This window comes from Mus caroli, unplaced genomic scaffold, assembly GCF_978045245.1.
Source record: "Mus caroli unplaced genomic scaffold, Mus_caroli_1 scaffold_7, whole genome shotgun sequence".
Lineage (NCBI taxonomy): Eukaryota > Metazoa > Chordata > Mammalia > Rodentia > Muridae > Mus > Mus caroli.
The window spans coordinates 110,105,874-110,132,685 of record NW_028227262.1 but is presented as its reverse complement, the minus strand read 5'-3'; the positions used below and the strand labels follow the sequence as shown (position 1 = coordinate 110,132,685).

General features: G+C 46.7%; 1 protein-coding gene across 3 annotated transcripts in view; it reads right to left on the bottom strand.

Moving 5' to 3' along the window:
• Dennd2a (DENN domain containing 2A) overlaps positions 1-26,812 on the bottom strand; it is a 95,205-nt gene that overhangs the window by 20,678 nt on the left and 47,715 nt on the right. For 2 of the 3 annotated variants that reach the window (XM_029478945.2, XM_085840678.1), the window contains exons 3-11: positions 24,309-24,436; positions 22,751-22,872; positions 13,523-13,723; positions 11,765-11,858; positions 11,241-11,291; positions 9,726-9,913; positions 5,300-5,409; positions 4,348-4,417; positions 1,245-1,322 (exon numbers count right to left, since the gene is read on the bottom strand). In XM_029478945.2, the coding sequence (XP_029334805.1) occupies positions 1,245-1,322; positions 4,348-4,417; positions 5,300-5,409; positions 9,726-9,913; positions 11,241-11,291; positions 11,765-11,858; positions 13,523-13,723; positions 22,751-22,872; positions 24,309-24,436 (1,042 nt within the window). The remainder of the gene's footprint in view (positions 1-1,244; positions 1,323-4,347; positions 4,418-5,299; positions 5,410-9,725; positions 9,914-11,240; positions 11,292-11,764; positions 11,859-13,522; positions 13,724-22,750; positions 22,873-24,308; positions 24,437-26,812) is intronic. The other variant, XM_085840679.1, reaches the window with a different exon arrangement.

The following is a 26,812-nucleotide window of genomic DNA, read 5'->3' as shown; positions in this document are numbered from 1 at the left end:
TTTTTTTTTTGAGACAGGGTTTTTCTGTGTAGCCCTGGCTGTCCTGGAACTCACTTTGTAGACAAGGCTGGCCTCGAACTCAGAAATCCGTCTGTCTCTGCCTCTGCTGGGATTAAAGGTGTGCACCACCACGCCCTGAAGTTCTTATCAGGGGCTTCTGGGTCCTTTTACCACGTGCTTTGTACTTCACACTACTCATTAATAGGGAAGCCACAGCCTCTTCCTGCTGCTTTGACTTGTGATTTGCTGACTAATCCACGTACATTTTTTTATTCCTCGGCTATGTGCATAATAGGGACTGAGCTTCAACTCTGACCCCTTTGTTCTTTTCTCTGGGTCTGTTTCTTCTTCAGGATACCAGTTCTTCTAGGAGCCACTCTGGACACACCCTTCACTAACTCTCATTTCTTAAACTAGTGATGAGAGACACAGATAAGAAATGAAGAGATGGGGGGAGGAGGGTATGGGGGACTTTTGGGGTAGCATTTGAAATGTAAATGAAGAAAATACCTAATAAAAAATTGGAAAAAGGAAGAAAAAAAAAAAGAAGCGAAGAGATGGGGCTGGAGAGATGGCTCAGCAGGTAAGAGCACTGACTGTTCTTCCGAAGGTCCTGAGTTCAAATCCCAGCAACCACATGATGGCTCACAATCATCTGTAATGGGATCTGACGCCCTCTTCTGGTGTGTCTGAAGACAGCTACAGTGTACTTACATATAATAATAAGTAAATCTCTAGGCCAGAGACAGCAGGGTCGACTGGAGTGAGCAGAGGTCCTGAATTCAAATTCCCAGCAGCCATATGATGGCTCACAACTGTACAGCTACAGTGTACTCATGTATATAAAATAAATAAATACATCTTTTAAAAAAAAGGAGAAATGAGGAGAGAGCAAAGAAATGGGGAGTAAAATACTAAGATTGAAAGCAACAGATGGAGCTGGAGAGATGGCTCAGAGGTTAAGAGCCCTGGCTGCTCTTCTAGAGGTTCTGAGTTCAATTCCCAGCAACCACATGGCGGCTCATAACTCTCTATAAGGAGGTCTGGTGCCCTCTTCTGGCCTGCATGCATACAGAGCATACATAAGAAATAAATAAATAAATAATTTAAAAAAAGCAGCAGGAGGTGGGTTGCAGCTGTGGATGGGTGCTGCTGCAGATGGGGTGCTCCTGAAGATGGGTGCTGCTTCCTGGGTCTCTCTGGGCTTGCCCTGTCTCCCACTCTCTCTCTGGGCAAGTGCTCACCTTTGAAAAGAGGCTGAAGCATCCCAGGCGGCTCACAATGCAATAAACCTCAGGAAGCCGCTTCCCTTTGCCCCCAGGCTGTTTGGGAAAGAAACAGAAGGATATGGTGAGTGTTAGGTCCCGGAAGGTGGAACCCCATGCCCTGGAGCTATCCTGTGTCCCTTGTGGAACACTCAGTAAGGCAGGCACTTGTTATCACCCCATTTTACCATTCAGAACTCTGTTAGATCATTGTATGCATTTTTGCTTTAAAAATGCTTATGCCAGCCGGGCAGTGGTGGCGCACACCTGTAATCCCAGCACTTGGGAGGCAGAGGCAGGCAGATTTCTGAGTTCGAGGCCAGCCTGGTCTACAGAGTGTGTGCACAGAGAAACCCTGTCTCATAAAAACAAAACAAAAAACAAAACAAAACAAAAAAAAGAAAAAAGAAAAAAGCTTATGCCATTTATTTATTTATGAACTTACTTATATTTGTGTGTGTGTGTGTGTATGTATATCACAGCACATATGTGGCGGTCAGAGGACAACTTGCAGGTCAGTTCTCTCTTTCCAAGAACAAGTCAGACACCCTGGAACTGGAGTTATAAATGCCCGTGAGCCTTCAGGTACATTCTGGGTACCAAATCTAGGCTCTTTGCAAAAGTCACAAGTGCTCTAAGTCCCTAAGCCATATATCCAGCCCCTGTGGGTCCTGAGACTCAAACTCAGGTCATCAGCCTTGGCATCAAGGACCTATATCTCCTGAGCCATGTAGCCTGCCCTACTTGTATTCTTTGGGAGGCCCCAGGTCAAGGGTTTCTTTCTTTCTTTCTTTCTTTCTTTCTTTCTTTCTTTCTTTCTTTCTTTCTTTCTTTCTTTCTTTCTTTCTTTCTTGGTTTTTCGAGACAGGGTTTCTCTTTATAGCCCTGGCTATCCTGGCACTCACTTTGTAGACCAGGCTGGCCTCGAACTCAGAAATCCACCTGCCTCCTGCCTCCCAAGTGCTGCAATTAAAGGAGTGCGCCACCACGCCCGGCTTAGTTTCTTTTCTTTTTTTTTTCTTTTTGGTTCGGGTGAAGGGTTTAAATGCATGGGTGCTGTATGTGGTCTGAGGACCATAAGGTCAGGAGGCCTGTTTACCTGCTTCGCTGTAGCCCCTCCTACCAGTTGTTTGAGAGGGAATGTCCTAATATCATAATCAGTACCCTAAATGAGAACTTATTTCTGAAGACCCTGTGGTGTCACAGTGCACCACTCTGCTGTCACTGTGCTTACTGTGATGTCACAGTGCTCCACTGTGCTATCAGAGTGCTGCACTGTAGTGTCACAATGCTCCACTCTGGTGTCACAGTGTTCCACTGTGGTGTCACATTGCTCCACTGTGATGTAACATTGCTCCACTGTGATGGCACAGTGCTGCACTGTGCCATCACAGTGCTCCACTGTACGGTCAGAGTGCTCCACTATAGTGTCACAGTGCTCCACTGTGATGTCACATGCTCCACTGTGGTGACAGTGTGTTCCACTGGGGTGTCACAGTGCTCACTGGGAAATCACTTTAAACTCATTTTCAAGGGAAAAGGACCAGTTGATCTCAACACTTTAAAGCAATCATAATAACATGGATATCCTTCCACTTACCCTCTTTGGTTGTTAGCCTTGCTTTTTATCCATCAAGTCAAAATATATTAAACATTTAAAGTGTCACACAGTAGCCACCCCCTTCCATCCTCCCTGCAATGGCTGGAGATAAGACACCAGGGCCACCTATGACCTATATACACCTCTATCTCTTTCAAACACATTTCTATGCTTGGCATCCTTAGAGGTCAGAAGAGCAAGTTGGATACTCTGGAACTGTAGGTGTGGATGGTTGTGAACCACCAGGTGCGTTCTGGAATCCAAACCCAGGGGTTTTGTTTTTGTTTTTGTTTTTTTGTTTTTAAAACAAGCAGTGCTTTAAGCCCCTGTGCCAGCCCTCTCTGCCCCTCCCCACCAGGTTCTGATTTTTAATTTTAAAAATGGATATCTTTACATTATTTGAATCTTCTCACCAACTATTCTAAATGTTCTCATTCAGCAATCAGGGTCTGTTGAATGATGTTTTATCACAGAGGAAATTTAGCTTAAGCAAAGAAAGATCTTTAATTTTGGGAAAAAAATCAATGAAGTGCTTTCTTTTTATTTTGGTTTTTCGAGACAGGTTTATCTGTGTAACAGCCTTGAAGGTCCTGGAACTCATCCTGTAGATCAGGCTGGCCTTAAATTCAAAGATTCGCCTGTCTCTCTGCCTTCTGAGTATTGGGATTAAAGGTGTGTGCCACAATACCTGGCAGTGAAGTGTTTTCTTTTTCCTTTCTTTTTTTTTTTAAAGATTTATTTATTATTATATCTAAGTACACTGTAGCTGTCTTCAGATGCACCAGAAGAGGGCATCTGATCTCATTACGGATGGTTGTGAGCCACCATGTGGTTGCTGGGATTTGAACTCAGGACCTTCGAAAGAGCAGTCGGTGCTCTTAACCACTGAGCCATCTCTCCAGCCCAGTGAAGTGTTTTCTAATGATGGAAATGATCACTTCTACCTAAGGAAACCCAGTGAGTTTCCAAATTTCCAAATCAATTTCTGTGCGCATGTGTGTGTGTGTCTGTCTGTGTGTCTGTGTGTGTGTCTGTATGTGTGTGTGTGTCTGTGTGTGTATCTGTCTGTGTGTGCACATGTGTGTGTGCCTGTGTGTGTCTTTCTGTCTGTGTGTGTCTGTGTGTGTGTGTCTCTGTGTGTGTCTGTCTGTGTGTGTGTCTGTGTGTGTCTTTCTGTCTCTGTGTGTCTGTGTGTGTGTCTGTCTGTGTGTGTCTGTGTGTGTGTGTGTGTGTGTGTGTGTATGTCTGTCTGTGTGATTTGAGACAGGTTACCCCTGAACTCAGGAGCTTCTTGCCCATCGTCTTTACTTCTTTGGTACTAGGATTGCAGGTGCACATTTCCAGGGCTAGCCTTATCTGTGTTCTTAACTCCCTGGTTAACCTGCCACCACCTGCTCCTTCCCCAGCAGCACAGGTGACATCTGAGTGTCAAGGAACTGGGTCTCTGGGAAGCTCTGGCTGAGTGAAAGGCAGAGTACTAACCAGCAGTCTTCGGCAGTAACCGAACCTTCTGCTCCCGTCTTCTCCAGTTAAGACAAACGAGAATGTTTCACTGTGGTTGTGGAAACAAAAACAGGTTACAAAATGTGACAAACCCCAAAGGGACACCCCCTACTGGAGTGATGAAGTGGAAGTAAGCAAGGGGGAACGGCAGGAGAGGCCGCTCAGGCTCCTTGCTCAGACTGCCCATCTCTTTTTGAGACTTGGGTCACCCAAGTAAATGTCAAGGAGGTGGATTGAAAATGTCCAGGGAGGAAATGACTGCCCCACAATGCTGTCACCTGAGGTATCCTAGGGCTTAGACACAGCTATTATTCACTACTGTGACTACAGAGAGGGGCAAGGGATGGCTGTTTGTCTCCATTCGTGGAAGGTGAGGATGTGACTCAGGAGGGAACAGCTGAGGAGAGAACAGGTCTGGGCCTTTCTCAGGACTGCCTGCAGTGTGGTTCTCTCACAGGACTGTTCACACACAGCCACCCTGAGGCTTGCCTTTCAGACTGCAGGCCAGCAGCGAGTCTCAAGTACTCAGCATATGAGCCTAATGAGTTGGGCGACAGCTGACGGCTAACACTGGTTCTAAAGCAGAAATGTGAACAGATCCCAATCCTAGCAGCAGCTAGAGAAGCCACTGGAAGGCTTCCCGAGCCCTTTCTGGGTGGGTGAGGACGGATGACGGCTGCTTTCCTAACTTCTCCCAGGTTAGGATTGTATCCAGGAGGTCTGAAACACACACAGCTCCAGACTGTGTGGAGGCTTCACAAATGCCCACTTAGAAGGGCACCTTTTATCTCAGGGAAGTTTTTAAAACCCACAGGGGAAATCTCTAGGCTGGTACCCATCAGGATTGCTTAACTCCTGAGTTACAACCTCTGTACCTCCGACATCCAACTCTCAAACCTTGGATGTGGATGGGGCTGTTGGAACCGCTTACCTGGTAAACTCCTGGACAGGAGCCCAGTCCTTGGCATCAGGGAAGCAGAACTGGGGGATAGCCTTCAGCTGGTCCTCAGCCTCTCTCATGAACTTGAATGACTTTTCTAACTGCAGAGAGAAAGATGGGAGAGGGTCACAGACTAAACCTCAATAAGGAACAAAGAGGTAAAGTCTCTGTGTTCCCTTCTCTGGCTGTGACTACAATTCAGCCACTTCCTGGAGAAGGGTTTGAAGCCTATCTGTGGGCTAATTTCCCGCAGACAATCCAACTGTAGTTTGAGAGGGCAATCAGGAGACAGGCAATCACGTGCTGCAGAGAGACGTTCTGATTAATATTCTGGAATACAGGCTTCTAGGCAGTGAAGAAGTCTCCGTGGCCGTCCCTCCCAAAGGGCGCTCGTGGATCTGGGAGGTGTGCTGGCCATCAGCTCTTCTGACTGCCAAGTGTGGTAATAATCAGTGACTATGAACAGCAAGATCACAATGCACCTCGAAACCAACTGGTCCCACGGCGTCACTGAACGTGGAGCTGGAAGGGAGCTTAGACGTCAGGAGGCCTACACTCTCATTTTAGAAGGAAGGAAACATGCCCTGTGACGATGGTAAGTGATTTGTCCTGGTCACACAGTGAGTTTAGAGTGGGGAGGGAAGGTGGTCGCGAAGGCTGGTGGCTCTGCCTCCGGCACTCAGCACAGAATCCCAGGCAGTATAGATGGGAAGGATGAGGATCAACTGAAGTCTAATTTAGAAATTATAGTTAGCCGGGCGTGGTGGCGCACACCTTTAATCCCAGCACTCGGGAGGCAGAGGCAGGCGGATTTCTGAGTTCGAGGCCAGCCTGGTCTACAAAGTGAGTGCCAGGACAGCCAGGGCTACACAGAGAAACCCTGTCTCGAAAAACCAAAAAAAAAAAAAAAAAAAAAAAAATAGAAATTATAGTTAATGTCATGAAGACTGGGCATGGTCATGCATCCATCAGTAGGAATCCGTTTTCATTTTATAGGTGTTTTTTGTTTTGTTTTGTTTTGATTCTTATTTATTTACTTTTATGTATATGTGTGTGCACCTGGATGTGTTTATGTGCACTACATTTGTGAAGGTGTCCTTGGAGGTCAGAGGGCATTGTATCCTATGGAGCTGTTGTGAGCCACCTGCTATGGGGGCTGGGAACCGGATGAAATACCCCTCACAGAGTAGTAATAAGTGCTCTTAACCATTAAGCCATCTCTCCAGACCCCTGTTTTGCTTTTTTTGAGCCGGGGTCTCAGTATGTAGTTCAGGCTGGTTTTAAACTCACAAAGACTCTCCTGCCTAAAGTGCTAGGATTACAGGTGTGAGCAACCACACGTGGCTTAATGAAATATTATTAGTGTGACAATGTGGACTCCCAACGTTGAATAAAGGGACTATTGGACTGTGGGATAAAACTCATTTCTTAAAAGCGTATAAAAAAGTCTGGGCATGGTGATACACCACTTTAATCTCATTACTGGAGGGGCAGAGGCAGGAAGATCTCTGAGTTTGAGGCCAGCCTGGTCTACATGGTAAGTCCCAGGTAATCAGGATGAAACAGAGATCCTGTCTCAACATGCACACATGTACCCAGGCAAACAAGCACTATCCAAAAAACCTCTGAACAACAAAATCATCAAAAATCTAAATAAAAAGGTCCAAGTCTGGGCTATAGAGAAGACTCTGTCTTGGGGCTAGAGAGATGGCGCAGCTGTTAAGAGCATTCTGGTCTTCCTGAGTTCCATTTCTACCAACCACATGGTGGCTCACAACCATCTATACTGGGATCTGATGCCCTCTTCTGGCATGTAGGCACACATGCAGACAGAGCACTCATATACATTAAATAAACAAATAACATCTTAGAGAGAGAGAGAGAGAGAGAGAGAGAGAGAGAGAGAGAGAGAGAGAGAGAGAATGAATGAATTTCAAAACAAAACAAAGAGAGCTGGAGGCTTGGCCCAGTTAAGAGTAGTGACTGCTCTTCCGGAGGTCCTGAGTTCAATTTCCAGCAACCACATGGTGGCTCACAACCATGTAATGGGATCTGATGCCCTCTTCTGGTGTGTCTGAAGACAGCTACAGTGTACTCATATACTTAAACTAATAAATCTTAAACAAAACAAGGAGGCCCAGAATGATCCAGAATGAAAAAAATAAAACAGATTTACATAAGAAATATCAGGAGCCAGATACACTTCCAACAGTGAAAGACCAGTTAAACAAAGGAGGGCTCCCTACATACTGGGGCATTAGAGAACTTCAAAAACATATGCTTCAGAATTTGAACTAAATGTGTTTTAAAATAATATGCTCACAAGCATATTTGTGCATGGAACATGCTATGAAAACCATAGCTATGACTGCAGAATAACAATAGAGGAAACACAGTATGAGGAAGGACTAGAAGCCAAAACAACAGCTAGCCGTGGGTGACTCTTGCAGATTGTGGGTGACTGTTTTCTTTGTCTTCCTGAATTAGCTCTGTTTTTAATAGTGACTTAACTATCCCCTAAAAGGTTTTTTTTTTTTTTTTTTTTTTTTTTTTAGTTGGAGTCTGAGTCTAAAGGCTCCAGGCAGCAAATGGCAAGCATTTAGCAGCTCTAATGACTCAGTAATTAATTCATGACTTAATGCCTTTGTTCTGGTACCCCAATTAAGTGTTACCATGTGTACAGCAATGTGCTGAGCCCTGAGGGCAATGCAGAATGACAAGCCGGTCCTCACGCCTTGGCGCCTACTGGGGCTCTCAACTGGGCTATAAGTATGAGCTTGTCTCACATGGATCCACTGGGCAACACCCCAGAACCCAGACAGCCATGCACTGGGGGTTTCAGGAGCGTGTTCCTTAAAGGTGTTGGAGGAAGAGGGTAGGCGCTTGTACGGAGGACACATGCCCATGGTTACTTCCATTTACACCATTGTTCAGAACTTAAAGACTGTGCTAGCCCTTTATGATGAAAGAAGGCTGGCTGGGGAAGGACACAAGCAGGCAGGCAGGAAGACAGGCAGGGAGATAGGCAAGCAGGCAGGCAGGCAGGGAGACAGGTAGGCAGGCTGGGAGACAGGCAGGCAGGCAGGCAGGGAAACAGGCAGGCAGGCAGGCAGGCAGGCAGGCAGGCAGGCAGGCAGGCAGGCAGGCAGGCAGGCAGGCAGGCAGGCAGGCAGGCAGGGAAACAGTCAGGCAGGCAGGCAGGCAGGGAAACAGCCAGGCAGGCAGGCAGGCAGGCAGGCAGGCAGGCAGGCAGGCAGACAGCCAGGCAGCAGGGTCCAGACCTTGTAGGGTCTTGCACGGTGTAACAGGCACAGAAGCTCAGCATGAACCAAGCTGAGCTCCGTCTCCTCCCTTTTTCTGGAGCTCTGGTTTGTACGATGACTGTCACATGCCATCTCCTGACAGCTCTGGTGCAAAAACTCATTCTTTTAGCATACTTCTGTTACCATCTGAAAGGGCAGGAAACCCACTCTATTCATCTTTCTAATCATTTTGGGACTAAGCAGAAAATTGATAGAATGTCTGGATGTAAGTTCTGGTTGGACCAAATTAGAGTATAGTAGACTCTTTAATGCAAGAATCCCTCTGGCAACACTGGCTACATTATGTAGGCTTTATTAAGTGCCCTTTATTTTAGGTGCCATGAAATTATCAGTGGTGTAAGCCACAATGCGGCAGGGCTTTTCCCTGACACGTAGAGAAGCAGGATACATGCAAAGAAGATTTAGCTCAAACATAAATGTGATGGCACTTAGGAGTTGTTGTGGCTTATGGAGAAAATGCTGACTCAGGCTGGATAAGGAGCCTGCGGAATGACAGAGATGATCAGCACTGTGACCATAGGGGTATAGGAAGTTTTGTCTGTTTTGTTTTGTTGTTTGTTTTTAAATATGGTCTCATGTATGCCAGGCCTGCCTTGAACTCACTATGTACCCTTGAAGATGGCCTTGCAATTCCGATCCTTTTTCTCTACCTCCCAAGACTACAAGCGTGCACTACCCTGCCCAATTTATGTGGGACTGGGGATAGGGTTTCTCTATTTTTCTCTGTGTAGCATTGACCGTCCTGGAACTCTACGTAGACCAGGCTGACGTCAAACACAACAAAGATTCACCTGCCTCTCCTTCCACCTCCTAAGTGCTGAGCTTACAGATAATATGCCACCACAACTTGGATTATCTTTGCCCGCTTTTGTTGTTGTTGTTGTTTTTGCATCCTTTAATCTGTCTTCCTGGACCCTGTCTGTCAAGTTCCCATTGCTAGTTTTTTCATGTGGCAGACACTCACTTGGAAGTGGGGTTCACTTGGAAGGTTTCAGACCTTAAGCCTTTCATGGACTGCTACCCCTCCCTGAACCCAAGCTGATGGCCAGAACGTGGTAGTCCCCACGCAGCCCCCAGGGACCCGTCTCCCCTACCTTCAGAGGAAATTGCTGGGTAAGCTCTGGCACGTAGGCAGCCCCTGCCTGCTTCTTGTGCAGAGACACGACCACAAAGTACTCGAAGAGTTGCCTCTCTTGGTACTCAATGAGATCCCGGTCAAGTGATGAGTATCGAGGGGCCTGCTTCAGGCGCGACTTCACATTGACCAGGCGCTGGCTGTGAGCTGCGGAGAGAAAGAAGCCACAGGCCTGCTGTGACTCATTTGTCAATGTGGAACTGCTCAGCATTCAACTGCTTATGTAATTCCTAGCTTCAGTACATTGTCTAATCCCCCGAGTCTTTCCACATCTAGCATTTAGTAGAAAACTCTTTGGCCTTTTGCCAAACTTGTGGGAGGGGCGCCATTCATTTACAGGCCTGGCAACCAAGTAAGGCACAGGACCCAGGCTCAGGACTGGCCAGGGTTGGCTAAGCCTTGAGTCGGAAGCGCCAGGGGTCTTTAGGGTGGAGACTGTAGGTACCTTCCCCCTCGGTGTCTTCAGTTTGTGTGATGTTACAAAATCCAGACCATGGGACTTTTGGAGCTGAGAGCTTTGTAAACATCCTGTATGATGCGAAAACAGAGACTCAGCTACCTCAGGAGCCCCCTCCCACCTCTGCTCCAGTCAGTTCTCTGCAGTGGGAACAGCCTTGCTTGCTCTGGGGGTGGCCTGGTAGCTGATGATGTCAGAGGTGAATGAGGGTGAGCCACTAGGTAGACTAGTCTTGTCACCTCACTTAACACCCAGGGCTGCCCTCTCTGTTCTCTCATGGGGCCTGAAAAGTCTCAAAAAAATTGACTCAGGCTTGGACCCGGATTGCTGAACACCAGGCCCACAGGCACCAACTGTTTTACCAACTTCATCTTGCAAGCAAGGCGCCAGAGGCTCTGAGAGCTTAAGAGATTGCCTATGGCTCACACAGCCACTATCCAGTGTGGTGCCTGACATTGTCAGAGGCAGAGGAACAGGTGGCTGCAGTACTGTTGCACCTGATCTCTGCACAGGCCTGGCCCACCTCTGCTCACACTTGACACTCATGCCTTGATCTGCAAGTCTGAGCAGGCCTTCTCTGTCCCTTAGCTGTTGAAAGGAGCCGTGTCTATAGCTGCCCAGTCAGCTCACACACCTGCTCTCCTCACCTCCCAGTCAGCTCATGCACCTGCTCTCCTCACCTCCCAGTCAGCTCATGTACCTGCTCTCCTCACCTCCCAGTCATCCTCACCTCCCAGTCAGCTCACACACACCTGCTCCCCTCACCTCCCAGTCAGCTTCACTTCCCAGTCAGCTCATCCACCTGCTCCCCTCACCTCCCAGTCATCCTCACCTCCCAGTCAGCTCACACACACCTGCTCCCCTCACCTCCCAGTCAGCTTCACTTCCCAGTTAGCTCATCCACCTGCTCTCCTCACCTCCCAGTCAGCTCCACTTCCCAGTCAGCTCATCCACCTGCTCCCCTCACCTCCCAGTCATCCTCACCTCCCAGTCAGCTCATGCACCTGCTCCCCTCACCTTTCAGCTTCTCCTCTGTGTCGCTGTCAGACTCACTGTTCTCATCTGTCACTGGAACAAAGAACAAGGAAGAAAGAGGCAGATGTGAGTCCCAGTGCAGGAAACAAACCCCAAACTTCTAGGTCATAGGTGGTGTTTTGTCAACTAAGTAAAAAGTGTCAGTCAAATTCTGCTCAACTTAATGATTTAGCAAACCGATTAGACCCTGGGTAAGATGGCTCCTTCTGCAGACTACATACAGCAAGAGGCAGGAGCCCTCTGTTGTAGCCAGGAAGGTTGCTGCCAGAGTCAGGTGATGTGCAGCCCTCAGCTGACTTGATGGTAGGCAAGGCAGAGGGAGCCAGAGCATGTGCCACTGAGCTGGCTCCTGACCCTTTGTCCCAGAGAGAAGAGCAGACAAGAAGCAGCCAATGCTTTCTCCTTGGTGAACTGAGGAAAACAAGGGAAGATGCAGTCTCTAGGAGGGACGTCTTCTGATTCTAGTGAGGAGGACAGCCCCAGCAGGGTGAGCCAGAGTAGTCTACCTTTTCCTGAGTTGCTCTCCGTGGACTGGGATAGCCTCTTCACCCGTTTCTTTCCTCTCCGGGCCTCATAAATGGCATTGATCCTCAATACCAGCTGAAAAACCAGATACCAGGAGAAAAACCATCGTCAATTATCTTCCCTGGTGCAGATGGCTACCTAGGTTGACCCTTCTTTCCCAGGATGACAAAGGGAAAGGGGAGGGGACACACTTCCACTGCCTCGTGTCCTCTGATCATTCTTGCCAACCACACTGTCAAAACACTGAAGGAGGCTGTCCCCACTGCCCTGAGGCCAGCCAGGTCTAAACCCCCCTCCCCAGCTGAGACCCTGGGGGAGAGGGTGTCCTTGGCTCTCGGTATCGCTCAGTTCCCCCTTCTGATGCTTTAACACTGTGATGTCACTGTTGCTTAGGTATTTACTCCCAAAATGAAACAGGAGAAGGAAAAGACAGTAATTCCCAGGCAGGGTCACTTTGGTAGGAACCATTCCAAAGAATGTTTGAACAGCCCCCAGTACTAGGGGTAGAGAGATGGGTCAGCGGTCAAGAACATAGGCTACTTTTAAAAAGTGTCCTAGTTTTCTCTCTCTCTCTCTCTCTCTCTCTCTCTCTCTCTCTCAATTTTTATTTATTTATTTTATTATGTATAGAGTTCTGCCTGCATGTATGCTTGCGGGCCAGAAGAGGGCACCAGATCTCATTATAAATGGTTATGAGCTACCATTGTGGTTGCTGGCAATTGAACTCAGGACCTATGGAAGAGCAGTTAGTGATCTTAACTTCTGAGCCAGCTCTCCAGTCAGAGGATCTGGGTTCAATTCACAGCACCCACTGGCTTATAACCAGTTGTAATCCCAGTTCTGTAGGATCTAATGCTCCTTTCTGGCCTCTAGAGACACAATGCATGCATGAGGCACACATTACATACAGGCAAAACACCTATACTTATTTGTTTTAAGATTTATTATTTTTTATTTTATTTTTTGTATGTGAGTACACTGTAGCTATACAGATAGTTGTGAGCCTTTATGTGGTTGCTTGGAATTGAACTCAAGACCTTCAGGAGAGCAGTCAGTGCTCTTACCTACTGAGCCATCTCACCAGCTCACACCTATACTATAAATCATTATATATTATTATAAATAATCAAATGTTTAAGAGAGGTTTGAATTTTTTTTTAATGAATTAGGAAGAATAGGAACAGCATAAGTACTGGGGTGTGTGTGTGTGTGTGAGAGAGAGAGAGAGATTGTATGTTTGTATGACTGTGTGAGAGTGTATGTCTCTCTGTGTGAAAGTGTGTATGAGCGTGTGTGTACCTGTGTGTGTGTAAGAAAGAATGTGTGTGTGTGTGACTGTTAACTCTATACCCTACCCTCCCTCTTGGACCAGCTCTCTTGAATGGGTCACAAACTCCTCTCTGTACGTCAGCCACTGAGGGGAAAAAAAGTTGGGTATATGGAGAGTGCTTCCCTAGCAAGTGTGAAACTCATGTTCAGTCTGTCTCTGTCTCTCTCTCACGCACACACACACCTGTAGCAAAAGACCAGAGTCTAGGTTAGGTAAGGAGGCAGGGAGAGGCGTGGCTAAGGCAAAGGGCACAGACTGTAATGGTAACGGTGACCCACATATCCTGGTTTGCTGTCTATCTATCCCATGGTGATGGAGAAACCAGAGGACCTCATACTCTCTCTCCTCAACCTCCTCAACAGAGAAGTGGAGGTGCATCCTGGACCTCAGAATCCGAAGTATGTATTACCCTGGGGATCTTTCTCTTCTTCCTGCCATTCTGTAGGTCTCCAAGGTTAAAGAACGTGTCATCCGGGCTGCTAGGTGTGGAGGGAGGACTGGTCCTCAGCGGGGACCCAGCTCCATCCCGACTCAGCTTCCTAGTGTCCAACAGCTTCAAGTTTCTTCTCTCTGAGTTCTGCCGGAAAAATGCAGACTTGGACAAGGACTGCTGTGTGAGAAAAGGAGATGGGTGTAAGTCCAAACAAAGGGGCTGAGGTGGTCAATCAGTGCAGAGAGTCGTTGCTGAGCAGCTGGGCTGGGTTCCCAGGGTACCAGGGTTTGCTATGCTAACTGCGCTGTGCATACCATTCCACTGTGAAAATGTATGTGACAGAGGCTGTGACTCTAGTCTAATTTCTTTTCAGATGTGTGGGAAGCCACCTACTGCCACTGCTTTAGAGATGAGCCTTGATAAAATACACACATCCTGGGAATTGCAGGACTAAACTGGCTTGCCAAGGGCCTGCTATGTAGGCAGCATTATTCCTCTGGGCATCTGTATCTTCTTTTATTTGGAGTACTGAGGTTTGAGTCTAAGGCCTTACACAGACAGGCACTCTCCTACTGAGCTAGAGCCCCAATCCAGGATTTTATTTCTGGAGCAAAGTTTCTTTCAAATCAAAATGAAAACCTTACTCAAAAGTTTACAGCTCAGTAGAGAAGGTAGCTCAGAGGACTCACGCGGCACACACACGGTGCCAAGTTTGATCTCCTGTACCCCCCAAAATAAAATGAACTTTACTCCTGGCACGGTAGTGTGTGGCTGTAATTCTAGCACTGGGGGTAACCAGATGTGCATGCGAGGTCCTCCCCAGCTGCATAGCCAGTCTGAGGCTAGTCTGGGCTGCATGAGACTCTGTATCCAAAACAAAACAAAAACCAAAAACCCCCAAGAAACAAAGAAAGAAAGTTATAGCTTAAAACACAGAAGAGAATCCATTTTTCTGATAAATACAAGTTGATAAGCACAAGCCCACTTAGAGAGACAAAAAAAAAAAAAAAAAAAAGTAAACAATAAGAAAGTTCCTAAAGTGGGAGTGTACTGAGTTCCAGATCTGTAGAATAATCTCAGCTCAACTCAATCTCAACTCTCAATCTCAACTTTCTCCAAAAGGAAAAGCGAATTCAAGCTCCTCCAAGGAAACATTTTTCACACCAAAAAAGTAAATGATTTGTTAATCCACTCTGTAAGGTAGACTGTGAGGGAAAGTAACTTCCAGACACCACGGGGAGAGAGAGTGGAAACCAGCAAACCACCAGGAGGGTAAGCTAGTTACAAAGTTACAAAATGACAGAGTGCTTGCCCGCTGATCCAGCAGTCCCACCCCCAGGAATTCCCGTCACTGGGTAACATTATATTGTAAAAGGAAAGTTATACTCTGCAGAGAATATCATACATTGTGACATGGCATATAATCACAAGACACTATAAACAACCTAAACGTCCATTGACAGAGGTTGAGCAGATAAATTATGACATATCCAGACAGTGGAATAGCACGCAATCGTAAGAACGAAAGTTAAAGGTGGACATACAGGTTCTTTCGGGCACATGCTATTTTTTTAAAAATGTATTTATTTTATTTTTATGTGTATAGGTATTTTGCCTGCATGTATGTTTGTGCCCCATGCACATTTCTGGTGTCAGCAGGGCCAGAAGATGATGCTGGATCCCCTGGGAAAGGAGTTACAGATGGTTGTGAGCTGCCATGTGGGTGCTGGGAATGAACCAGAGTCTGCTGGAAGCGCAGGCAGTGCTCTTAACTGCTGGGCTATCTCTCTAGACTTGTATTATCATTTTTAACAGTTACTTATTTATTGTGTGTGTGTGTGTGTATGTGTGTGTCAGCGCACGCTGTTGGTGCATGTTGAGGTCAGGGGACTGCTTTTCAGGGGTCAGACCCCTCCTTGTTTTTGAGGCAGGGTCTCTCTTGGTTTTGCTACTGTACTGTGTACAGGAAATTCCTGACGATCCTCTGGTCTGCCTTTCATTAAGTCATAATAGGGCTGAGATTACAGGTACTTACTGACACCTCCAGCATCTTAGAACTACCAACATATTTAATACTGTGTGTGTGAGTGCATGATGTGTGTGTGCCACTGTATGTATGTATGTGTGTATGTGTGTATATATGTATGTATGTGTGTATGTATGTATGTGTGTATGTATGTATGTGTGTGTATGTATGTGTGTATGTATGTATGTATGTGTGTGTGTATGCATGTATGTGTATGTGTGTATGTGTGTATGTATGTATGTGTGTATGTATGTATGTGTGTATGTATGTATGTAGAGAACAGCTTTCAGTTCTTCCTTCCAAGCTTTTCAGCTGTGCCTGGTTTATGGGGACCAAGCTCAGCATGCCAGACTTGTGCAGCAAGCGCTTTCACCCACTGAGCCATTTTGCTGGTCCATCTGCTATATGTTGCTCTGCATAAAAAGCAAGGCATGGCATGTTGATTTTCTTGTATTTTAAGATATAGGGTATCACTGGGTGCCCCAGCTGTTGGGAGGCAGAGGCAGGTGGATCTCAGTGAGTTTGAGGCCAGCCTGGTCTACAGGGTTCCTGGATAGAAACCCTGCCTCAAAAAACAAAACAAAGCCAAACTAACAAAAAACAACTGACCAACTAAACAAACAAAAAGATTTAGAGTATCTGGAAATTGGTAGGCATTCATTGTCCTTGGCCTTCTTCCTCTCAACATTGATATTTTTCCTCCCCACTGTTTTGTCTCTCCTGTGTTCTTGATGCAATGCTGTTTGCCTATTTTCCTTTGGGAACCCTCTTATTTTTCTGGCTATTTTAAGATGTATTCTCTATAGAACTTCTAGCCATTTGTCAGTTTTCTGTAAGTGTGCTTTGCCAAGTGGCTCCTTTATATTTATATTTTCATCACAGGAAATGGCTGTCACAACCGTTTTGCTTTTATGGTGCCAGGAGGTCACACCTTAGGACCCTGAGCAAGAGAGTCAAATGCTCGCCCTGAGCTCCGCCTATATGTTGTATGGATTTTATTTTATGTGTATGGGTGTTTGCCTGCATGTATATATGTGGACCACCTGTGTGCCTGGTACCCAAGAAAGCCAGAAGAATGCCGGGCGTGGTGGCGCACGCCTTTAATCCCAGCACTCGGGAGGCAGAGGCAGGAGGATTTCTGAGTTCGAGGCCAGCCTGGTCTACAAAGTGAGTTCCAGGACAGCCAGGGCTACACAGAGAAACCCTGTCTTGAAAAACAAAAACAAAACAAACAAACAAACAAAAAGATTGATTTTCTTTTCTTTTTTTTTTTTGCCCTGCCCCTCCCAGTGCTTGACTTATTTTTTAACTGTGCGTGTGCATATGTGTCTGTGTATGGGTTTGTATATATATGTGTGTGCACTTGCAGAGGCCAGAGACATCAATTCCTTTGGAACTGGACTAACAGGCCAGCATGAGCAGCCTGACATGGAGACTAGGAACCAATCTCCAGTCGTCTGCAAGAGCAGTAAGCATGCTTAACCAATGAGCCAACTCTCTAGTCCTCTAACGTCCTCATTCTTTACCTAGAGAATCTATCTGCTGGGCTGGTGATGGATCAGCCAGTAGGGGACACTTGCTGCCACATCTGAGGACCTGAGATTGATCTATTGGTTCTGTGTGGGAGGAGAGAACCTACTCACACAGGCCATTCTAACTTCCACATGCTTGCTTGTGGTACATGTATGTACACACATATACAGATAAATACGAGAAAAAAAAAACTAGAAGAAGAAGAGCATCTATTTCTTGTTAGATATTTAATAAATACCAAATTCTATTTTGGTTTGGATTTTCTTGGTTTGCTTTTGAAACATATTTTATTCATTAATCCATCGGAAATTTATTTTATGTGGTATGCTAATCGAAATCATTTCCCTCCATGCTAATTTATCCCAATTTTATTTAATGAATGAATCTTTCTTTCTTAACCCATTTACAAAGTCGCATCTACGGTATCGTTAGTGCTCACGGAAAAGGCCTACATTGTTTCTGAATTCTCCAGTCTTGCTTAGTTCCAAGTAGGATATATTTACAACTTCAGAGCCTTGTCTTTTTCAAATTTTCCAGGAACAAAGATTCCTATCTGCCCTGTGGTTGGTTCTCCCATTCATCATGGGTCTACAAGAAGCAAGGAACTGCTTAGCACAGGAAGTTTCCACCAGTGGAGTGCTGACCCGCTGTGGTCAGTGTGGTCATCTTTATCACGTTGACACAGAAATCAGCCTTCTTAGCAGCCTAATTCCACCTGCAGTGAAGTCCAAGAAAATGTCCTGATACTTTCAAGACACTGAAATCTGTGTAACTGCTGGCAACTGGTGGGTATCTGCTTCTGTTCAAGTTTTATACCAGGCTAGTTTGCTTACAGGATAATGAAAAGATCTGAGATGAGAAGCAACCAGAGTATGGTATTCAACTCTGGCTAGCATGCCAAGGAGCCTGGCAGAAGCTATGTGCAGACTGCAGCCAGGCAATACCTCCTGGTGCTACTGCTGGAGAGAAGGGTCCAGCAGTCTCCCAGAGCACCCAAATAATGGGCCAGGGAGTTTGTGGGAGGAGTGGGCTTTTGGTAGCTTCTTGTTTGATAAAAGGGAAGACAGCAGGATACGGGAGTAAGCCTCAATCTGAGGCTCAGTAAAAAGCAGCGAATCCTGACAGGAGTCTTTATTCGGGGCTCCAAGGGTTCTGAGGGTCCTGGGGGGGGGTGGGTGGGATGGTACCATCATGAAGATGTTGGCATCTGAAGCTTCTGAAAGCAAGGATGTGAGCCTTAGACCTAGTGGGAGCCAGCAAAGTTCTTCCTCAAAGCCAGATATTATCCATGGCAGTGTGGGCCATGCCCTCTCTGCTGCAGCTTCTAAACCATACCAAGCCCATATACAGCATGTAATGTGCAAAGGGTAAGTAGAGGGATAAGACTTCATTCATTAAAAATCTCCCACAATGTCATTCATAAAAATCATCAACTGGCGGTAGTTCGCCAGACCCTGACTGTAGCCTCAAAGGGAAGCCACTGGAGCAGCTTAAAGGTGGGATTTTTTAGGCTGTCCCCAGCAGAGTCGACTGTTGATGGGAACCAACAGGCCAACACAATGCCTGATCCTCCCCCCCCCCCCCCCCCCCCGCTTCTTCCCGGCAGCTGTGTCACCATAGAACAGGGCCTCTAATCCCATGGGCACTGGACTCACTGGCACCACTGAAGGTCCATAGTGCCTGAAGGAGAGAGGCAGACAAGGGCCTTCTTGGCCTGAGGTCTGACTTGCCTGGTCAAGCCTTGTGAGTTGTTGCAGGATGGGTCCTAGCATGTGACACCTTGGTAGGGAGGAGGTGGCCAAAGTTCTGAGCCTCCTCAGAGGGAGATGCTGTGGCCTGAAGCTGAGATCAGGAGCCCCTTTTGACTAAATGGGTGTCACAATATTTAAAAAAAGAGAGAGAGAGAGAGAGAAAGGACTGTCTTGATTAGCACATCTTTCTCTGACATAAAAATTGGTCCTTGACAATTGTATGGTCACACATCTGTATAATTACAACACTTAGGAAGCTGGTGCAGGAAAATTACAGTTTGAGCCCAGCCAGTTGCAAAGTGAGGACTCCCCCAGCCCCACATCTCAAAACAAAGAAACCGAAAGAGGCAGGGGAGATGGCTCCCTGGATAAAATGCTTGCTCTGTAGGTGTGAGCACTTGCAAACAGCTGGTAAGATGTAGCACACCCATAAGCTAGCACTCAGGAAATGTACAATTTCTTTTCTACATTTGAACATTCTTTGTGTTGTAGTATGTAGTAGGTATGGTTATGTAACACTGTTTGGGGTTCGCAGACCGCAGCATCTGCTCTAGGCTGCACATCTGCTCTTTTCTGAAGACACTCTGTCCAACTGTCCCTCCCTTTCCATTGGGACCAGACAGGAGTTAATTAATGAACATCCCAAAGATGGTGTAGAGCTTTCTGAGGCTGGTAGGGGAGTTCAACACAGAGGGGTTGCCTCAACTACTTCTAAGGTCCCAGATGCAGCCCAGATGTGGCAGATACTCAGTGAATAGCTGGTGAGCTAAATAGAGGAAGTGGCAACATCTGTAGCTGTCCCTCACAGCGGGGGCACAGACCAGACACCCAGATGTGGGCAGAGTAATGAGCATGAGACCCTGGGCCCTGGTGATGACCGGCACAGGCCCTAACAGCCTGTAATGTCAGCAGCACTGGTCAGTACACCACGCTATCCAGGACAACCACATCTGGACAGGAAACTTGACTGGCATCACTGCCACTGCAGTTTGGCTGCTGTGGTGGCCCAGGCTCCAGGCTTGCCCAGCCTAGCAAGGACAGGAAGGGCTACTCAGCCTTCATTTTCTGGTATGAGGGAGGAGCTGCCTGCTCAGAATGCAGCTGTTCAGGGCAGATGTTTCCACGGTTTCTAAGAGCATGAAGCTGAGAGCTAGGTAGGATGGTGTGTGGGCGTGTGTGTGCACAGAATGGCATGGCTGCTTCTTTTTTGTATATGTGTGTGTGGAGGCAAGAAGCCAATGTCTGGTGGTGTTCCTTAGGACACCACTCATCCATTCTCTCTCTCTCTCTCTCTCTCTCTCTCTCTCTCTCTCTCTCTCCTCTTCCTCCCCCTCCTCCTCCTCCCCCTCCCCCTTCTTCCCTTCCTTTTTGACACAGGGTCTCTCCCCGACCTAGAACTCTTAATTCAGATGGACATCAGTATAAGCCCCTCTGCCTCTCCAGCGCTGTGATTGTAAGTACATATGTCTAGAAGGTTCTTGTACATGAGTTTTCTGGGGGTTGAATTCAGTCCTCATGCTTGTATGACAAGCATTTATAGACTGAGTTATCTATCTCCCTAACCCACCCCCACTTCCCTCCCTCCCTCCTCCCCTCCCACCCTCCCTCCATCTTTCCTTCCCTTCCTTTCTCATTTGGAGATGGGGTCACTTGTATTCCAAGCTGACCTTGAACTCATGACATAGATGAAGCTGTCCTTGAATTTCTGGCCTTCCTGCCTCAGCTTCCCAAATGCTAGGGTTATAGGTGTGAGCCATTATGCCCAGTTTCTTGCCCAGTGCTGGGGACTAAACCAGGCATGTGTGCATTCTGACACTGACAGAACCCTTAGCCCTGGTTATGGTTTGTACATGTTCGGCTCAGGGAGTGGTACTGTTAGGAGTGGGTGTGGCCTTGTTGGAGTGGGTGTGGGCTATAAGACCCTCATCCTAGCTACCTGGAAGCCAGTATTCTGTTAGCAGCCTTCAGATGAAGATGTAGAACTCTCAGCTCCTCCTGCACCATGCTTGCCTGGATGCTGCTGTGTTCCTGCCTTGACGATACTGGACTGAACCTCTGAACCTGTAAACCAGCCCCAATTAAATGTTTTCCTTTATAAGACTTGCCTTGGTCATGGTGTCTGTTCACAGCAGTAAAACCCTAACTAAGACAGCCCTCATGTTGCTTTCCTACCTCAGTCTAGCCTCTGAAGGAATGGAAGTGTCTAAATGTTAGGCATATTCATTTTCCAATGGGATCACGAACACATTCCCAAGGCAAGTGGAAACTGCTAATTATTGGTTACCACGCATTCTGCATCACAACTGTCTACTCCATGTGAAAGTTAGTTCAGGGCTGGTGAGATGGCTCAGTGGATAAGAACACTGACTGCTCTTCTGAAGGTCCTGAGTTCAAATCCCAGCAACCACATGGTGGCTCACAACCACCTGTAATGAGGTCTGACTCCCTTTCGGAGTGTCAGAAGACAGCTACAGTGTACTTATTTATAATAATAAATAAAATCTTTGGGCCAGAGTGGGGTTGACCAGAGCAAGCAGAGGTCCCAAATTCAATTCCCAACAACCACATGAAGGCTCACAACCATCTGTACAGCTACAGTGTGTACTGATATACATAAAATAAATAAATCTTTAAAAAGAAAGAGAAAGAAAGAAAGAAAGAAAGTTAGTTGATTCAGGACTGAGGCAGCTGACATGGTCCTGTAAGCCTCACCAGCCATTACAGGTTATGTCCCTGATTCTTCTAGAAAGATGTCTGTAGCGGAAGTGTTCCTGTCTGACACCGGGTGTAGAAAGCCAGGTGAAGACCCACCCCTCGAACCCCCCCCAAAAGAAGACCCACCCCTCCTTCCAGCAAATGCTGGTGCCACCCTGGGAGACTACAGGTACATAGCTGCAAGGCTCAGGCTGGAAACAAATCCTGACAATCGAATGATGCTGCAATTTACATTTGGTCTTCCTTTATTTATTTTCCTCAACAAGAAATTTCCTAGAAGGTCTGAAAGGATCTTCTATGAGAGGGAAGTCAGTCTTGGAGTCTTGATCTCTGGGTTCTCAGACATCACAAGACCAGTGAGGTAGCTGCTTCCCTCACAGAAATGCTCTGTACGTGGATAAGCAAATCCATGTGAGTTTACAAGTACACATATTTTCTGAGTTATAAAATGCTCATGGGGTCTAGAGAGGCTGCTCAGTGATTAAGTTCTCTTACAGAGGACATAGGTTCAGTTCTGAGAACCCACATGGTGGCTCACAACTGCCTATTCCTCCAGTTCCAGGGGATTTCATGTCCCCTGTGGCCTTCAATGGCTCCTGAATACATGTGATACACATAAATTCACATACATATACATGAATAAGTACTTTTTTTTTTTTTTTTTTTTAAGACAGGGTGTATCTCTGGATGCCTGGAATTTACTACGTAGACTGGGCTGCCCTCAGACTCACAAAGGTCTGCCTGCCTCTGCCCTGCTCTGAAGGCTGGGAAGAAAGGTATTCACCACCACATTCGGCAAATAAAGAAATGTTTCTAAAAAATGTACACAGATGATAGCAGATGATACTAATCCACGCTACACTCTGCCTTTCTTTCTCATCTCTCCATTTCTTTTTCTATCTACTTGTTTGCTTATTTATAGTCAGGATCTCACGGTCTTAGTCAGGCTGCCCTGAGCAACAGGTCTCCTGCCTCTATCTTCCAAGTCTTGGGACTCCAGGTGTGGTCCACCACTCGTGGCTCAGGACACTCATCAGGAGATGTGCAGTTTGAATGCACCGCTTTTCAGTTACTGAGTTAGGAGAGGGTCCTGAGCTAGGTACCCAGAGGTACTTTAGGGAGCTCTGTGGAGAGGGCTGGTTTCAGGAGAGCGGTCAGGCAGCATGCCCAAGCTAGTACCTTGGTAGACGTGTCCGGGATGGAAGAGGTGGGAGATCCGGGGAAAGTCAAGACACACTTCTTGCCCAGGCAGCGGCCATGCAGCTCCACATCTTCATAAGGATTTTCCTTCATTGGCGGATCTGTGACCAGTGACAACATGGGTCAGAATGTTAGAGCTCTGCCTCTTCCTCTTTTAAATTTTAAAGATTTATTTTATGTGAATGGTGCTTTGCTTGAACACATTATCTGTGCACCGCGTGCATGGCTGACACCCGAGAAGGCCGGAAGAGGATGTCAAATCCCTTGGCATTGGGGTTACAGGTGATTATGAGCCTTCAGGTGGGCACTGGAAACTGAACCTGGGTCCTCTGAAGAGCAAGCAGCCAGTGCTTTCAACTGCTGCGACATCTCTCCATCCCTGCGAGCACTAAGCCCTCATCTTGGCCTCCTCCTGGGAGTGCTTGTGGGATGTGTGTTGTTTCATTGGCCTTCCTTTCCTCTGGCAGCAGATCCTGATTCTCACTGAGGGGATAACTCTCCATCTTTCTACTTGTAGCTGCATCAAATAAACTCCACTCTCAGTTTCCGGGCTAGCTGCTCTGCCAGGCCCGGACCCTGCCTCAGAGGTGCGCTCAGGGAGAGCTGACAGCCCAGGCCTAAGGCAATTGCCGAATAGCACTTCTGGCTCTAAAAGTGGAAATAGGACATAAGGTGATCTGGCTGGAGTGACTGGGGACATTTGCTGGGACTTGCAGGCCCCAAGGCTCTGGTTCTACAGAGGAAAGCCATGGGTTCCAGGGAGCTGGTAGCAGCCTTCCTGGGGACTGTGAGAAGCCCCGCTGAGAACAGGCTACCCTGGGAGAAAGAGAAAGAAGAAGCCAGTTTGGGTTACAGATTATTATTCTCCCAAACTTCCTTTGCTCTCTCATTACATGGGTGGGAACCCAGACAGAAGCGGCTCTGCTAAGCCCTCCCTCAGTCCTGGGCTTCCTCTTATGAGGCATTTCTGATACTGGTTGCACCATGAATGTTGTCTGTGAGCATCTACCCCCTCTGCCCCACATGCACAAATACCTGTGGGCCTTTTCCCTCTCACCAGCTACATTTCGGTTTTGGGTTGGTTTTTTTTTTTTTTTTTTGTTTTGTTTGTTTGTTTGTTTTTGGTTTTTCAAGACAGGGTTTCTCTGCTGTCCTGGAACTCACTCTGTAGACCAGGCTGGCCTCGAACTCAGAAATCCGCCTGCCTCTGCCTCCCAAGTGCTGGGATTAAAGGCATACGCCATCACGCCCAGCTCAGTTTTTGTTTTTAAGGTTATATTATGGTTTTTATTAGTGATTCTGAGCATATGTATTTATAACAGTCAAAGTGTAATGATGAGTAAATTTAATATACTAAAAGTTGTATACCATCTGTGGATACACAACCATTTTTTGGTGTCTTTTCCTAAGGTGGGTTGTACAAAGCAAGCAGTGCTTTCCTTTTTATTACTTTCTTTTACAGCAGCCTGGTGTTTCTCCTTCCTTTCTGCCAGCTTTAGGGAAAGCAGCTCTACTTCTGGATTTTCTGACCTCTTACCTAGAATGTCTTCATAGACGTTCTCCTCCGATAAAGTGCGTGTGAGTCCCAATTTGGTCTGTGCATACCAGTCCACCCTGCTGTTCTCTGAGGAAGACTGTAGTAAGTCCTCGAACTCATAGGACTTTCTGGGTTGTGCACCGTGGAAAGAAACAAAAAGAGAACTTGAATCAATTCAGGCCGGTTCCGAACACAGCAGAGGTCAGAATGCAAAGTGGGTCAAGCCAAAGCTTTCGGACCAGGACTACAGAGCTGTAATGTAAGCCAGGGCAAATGCCCGACTTGCAGCAGAAACCCATCCCCAAAGGAGGGGCTATCGCTCCATTAGCCTCTTCTGCCTCCACTGAGGGCTCTAAGCAGGACAGAGGGACCAAGTCTTAGAGCACCAGCTTATGGGATCTGGGTCATACATATTAACTGCTTTCTGGGATGATAATGTGCTGTGGTGCACAGACTCTGACCTCTGCCAGTCCAGGTTATTTGTCTAGACTTGTCCCATAAGGGTAGAGGATAGGGTGAAGGTGTAGTTTGAAGTTCCGAGCACTAACAACGAAAGGTGTTTGCATGCTTCACGGTACAAGCCCTTTCTTACAGTGCATGCAACACAACAACTAATTTAGATGATCGTGGGTTTGTTGGGACGGGATTAGCCACCATCTAAATGGACTCTGCAGGACATCCTGGTCTTTCAGGATATACCTCAAATCTGTTGTGATTTTTCCCCCATATTTGTGAGATCAAGATGTCAACATATGAGGCATGCTTTGCATTTGGATCCTGACACATAAAGAAGGGTTTGTTAGTCTAAACTTTTAAAAAGTGGTTAGGAGGTGGGCGTGGTGGTGCATGTCTGCAATGCCGGCACCTGGGAGGCTAAAGCTGGAGGGTTAACATCAAGCTGTAGGTCAGCCTGGTCAATATAGTGAGATTCTGTCTTAAAAATCAATGATAGGCATTATGGAACAAGCCTTTACTCACAGCATTTAGGAGGCACAGGCAGGCAGATCTATGTGAGTTCTAGACCAGCCTGGTCTACACAGTGAATTCCAGCCCAGCCAGCCAGAGCCACATAATGAGACCCTGTCTCCACAAAACAAAACAAAACAAAACAAAAGTACAACACAACACAACAAAACAAAACAAATAAAAGCTGGGCATGATGATTCATGTTTATAATTCCAATACTCTGAGGTAAGAGAACTGTCAATGGTCTGTGGCCCACTTAGGGTACAATAAGTTTCAGACCAGTCTGGCCAGTAGATTCTGTCTCAAAATGAACAACAACAACAAAAAGCTTAACAGCAGCAACAACAACAGTAAAAAGCATAATAAGAACCAACCAAACCAAAACAAAATCCAAAAACCAAAACCAGGGTCCATGAGATGGCTCTGCAGGCAAAGGGGCTTAGGACCCACATGGTAGAAGATGAGACCCTGCTCCTGCAAGCTGTCCTGCTCTCAAGCATCATGGTACCTGAGCACCCCACTCATACACACCCACAAACAATTAAATGTAATACAAAATCCAAACAAAATCAGAAATAAGCCCTTCACAGCCTTGTGCATGCCAGGCAAGAGCCCTGTCGCTTTACCGTAAGTTCCTGGCTTTGTTTGTTTTTCTAGACAGGGTTTCTCTGTGTAGCCCTGGATGTCCTGGATCTCACTCTGTAGACCAGGCTGTCCTTGAACTCAGAGATCCACCTTCCTTTGCCTTCCAAGTGCTGGGATTAAAGCCATGTGTTACCATGCGTGGCTCAGTCCCTGGCCTTTTGAGAGAGGGTCTCACTATGTAGCCCAGACTGGCGATTTTTGGCCTCTAACGCAAGACTTAACTTGTAATATAAGCTACCACGGGGTTTCCTAATAGCAATTCCATCTCTGTGTTAAAGCTCTGGTTTTCGGGTGACCAATGTGTGAAATCTAGAAAGCAACGTCATAAACCAATACAAACTCAGGTCTACAGAGGAGCAAGGGGGAGCCACAAACTTGGCATGAACAGTTTCTAGAAATGACAGGAAAGCACAGTTACAATCACTACAAGATCTGGTTGGTCACTGTCCTGTGTTGGCATCACAGGTGCAAGTGGTGGCTTGCAGGGACTTCTGTCCCCTTATTCTGAGTCCATATGAAACGAGAAAAACATATTTGCTAAATCCTGACCTGACCTTGGGCTACATGAGGTCAGGCTGACCCTCATGCATGTACAGTACTTACAGGAACTTCTGCTAACCTGCATGGCTCTGCTTCTGTAACCAAAAGGCTTCCTGGTCCCCTACCAAACAGAAATACCATGGTGGCACACTGCACCTTATTATTAAAAGCTCATATTCTGCCATGCTTGCTAACAGCCATCACAGCTACATCAGGGGGATGTAGCACACATGGTTTTTACTCTTATAACCCCCCCTGCTCAGACAGCTCAGAACTGTCTATAGGCTTGCACTAGGGTCTACAATGGCTCAATAAGGTCTATGTGGCTCAATAAACACTTTAAATTCATAAAG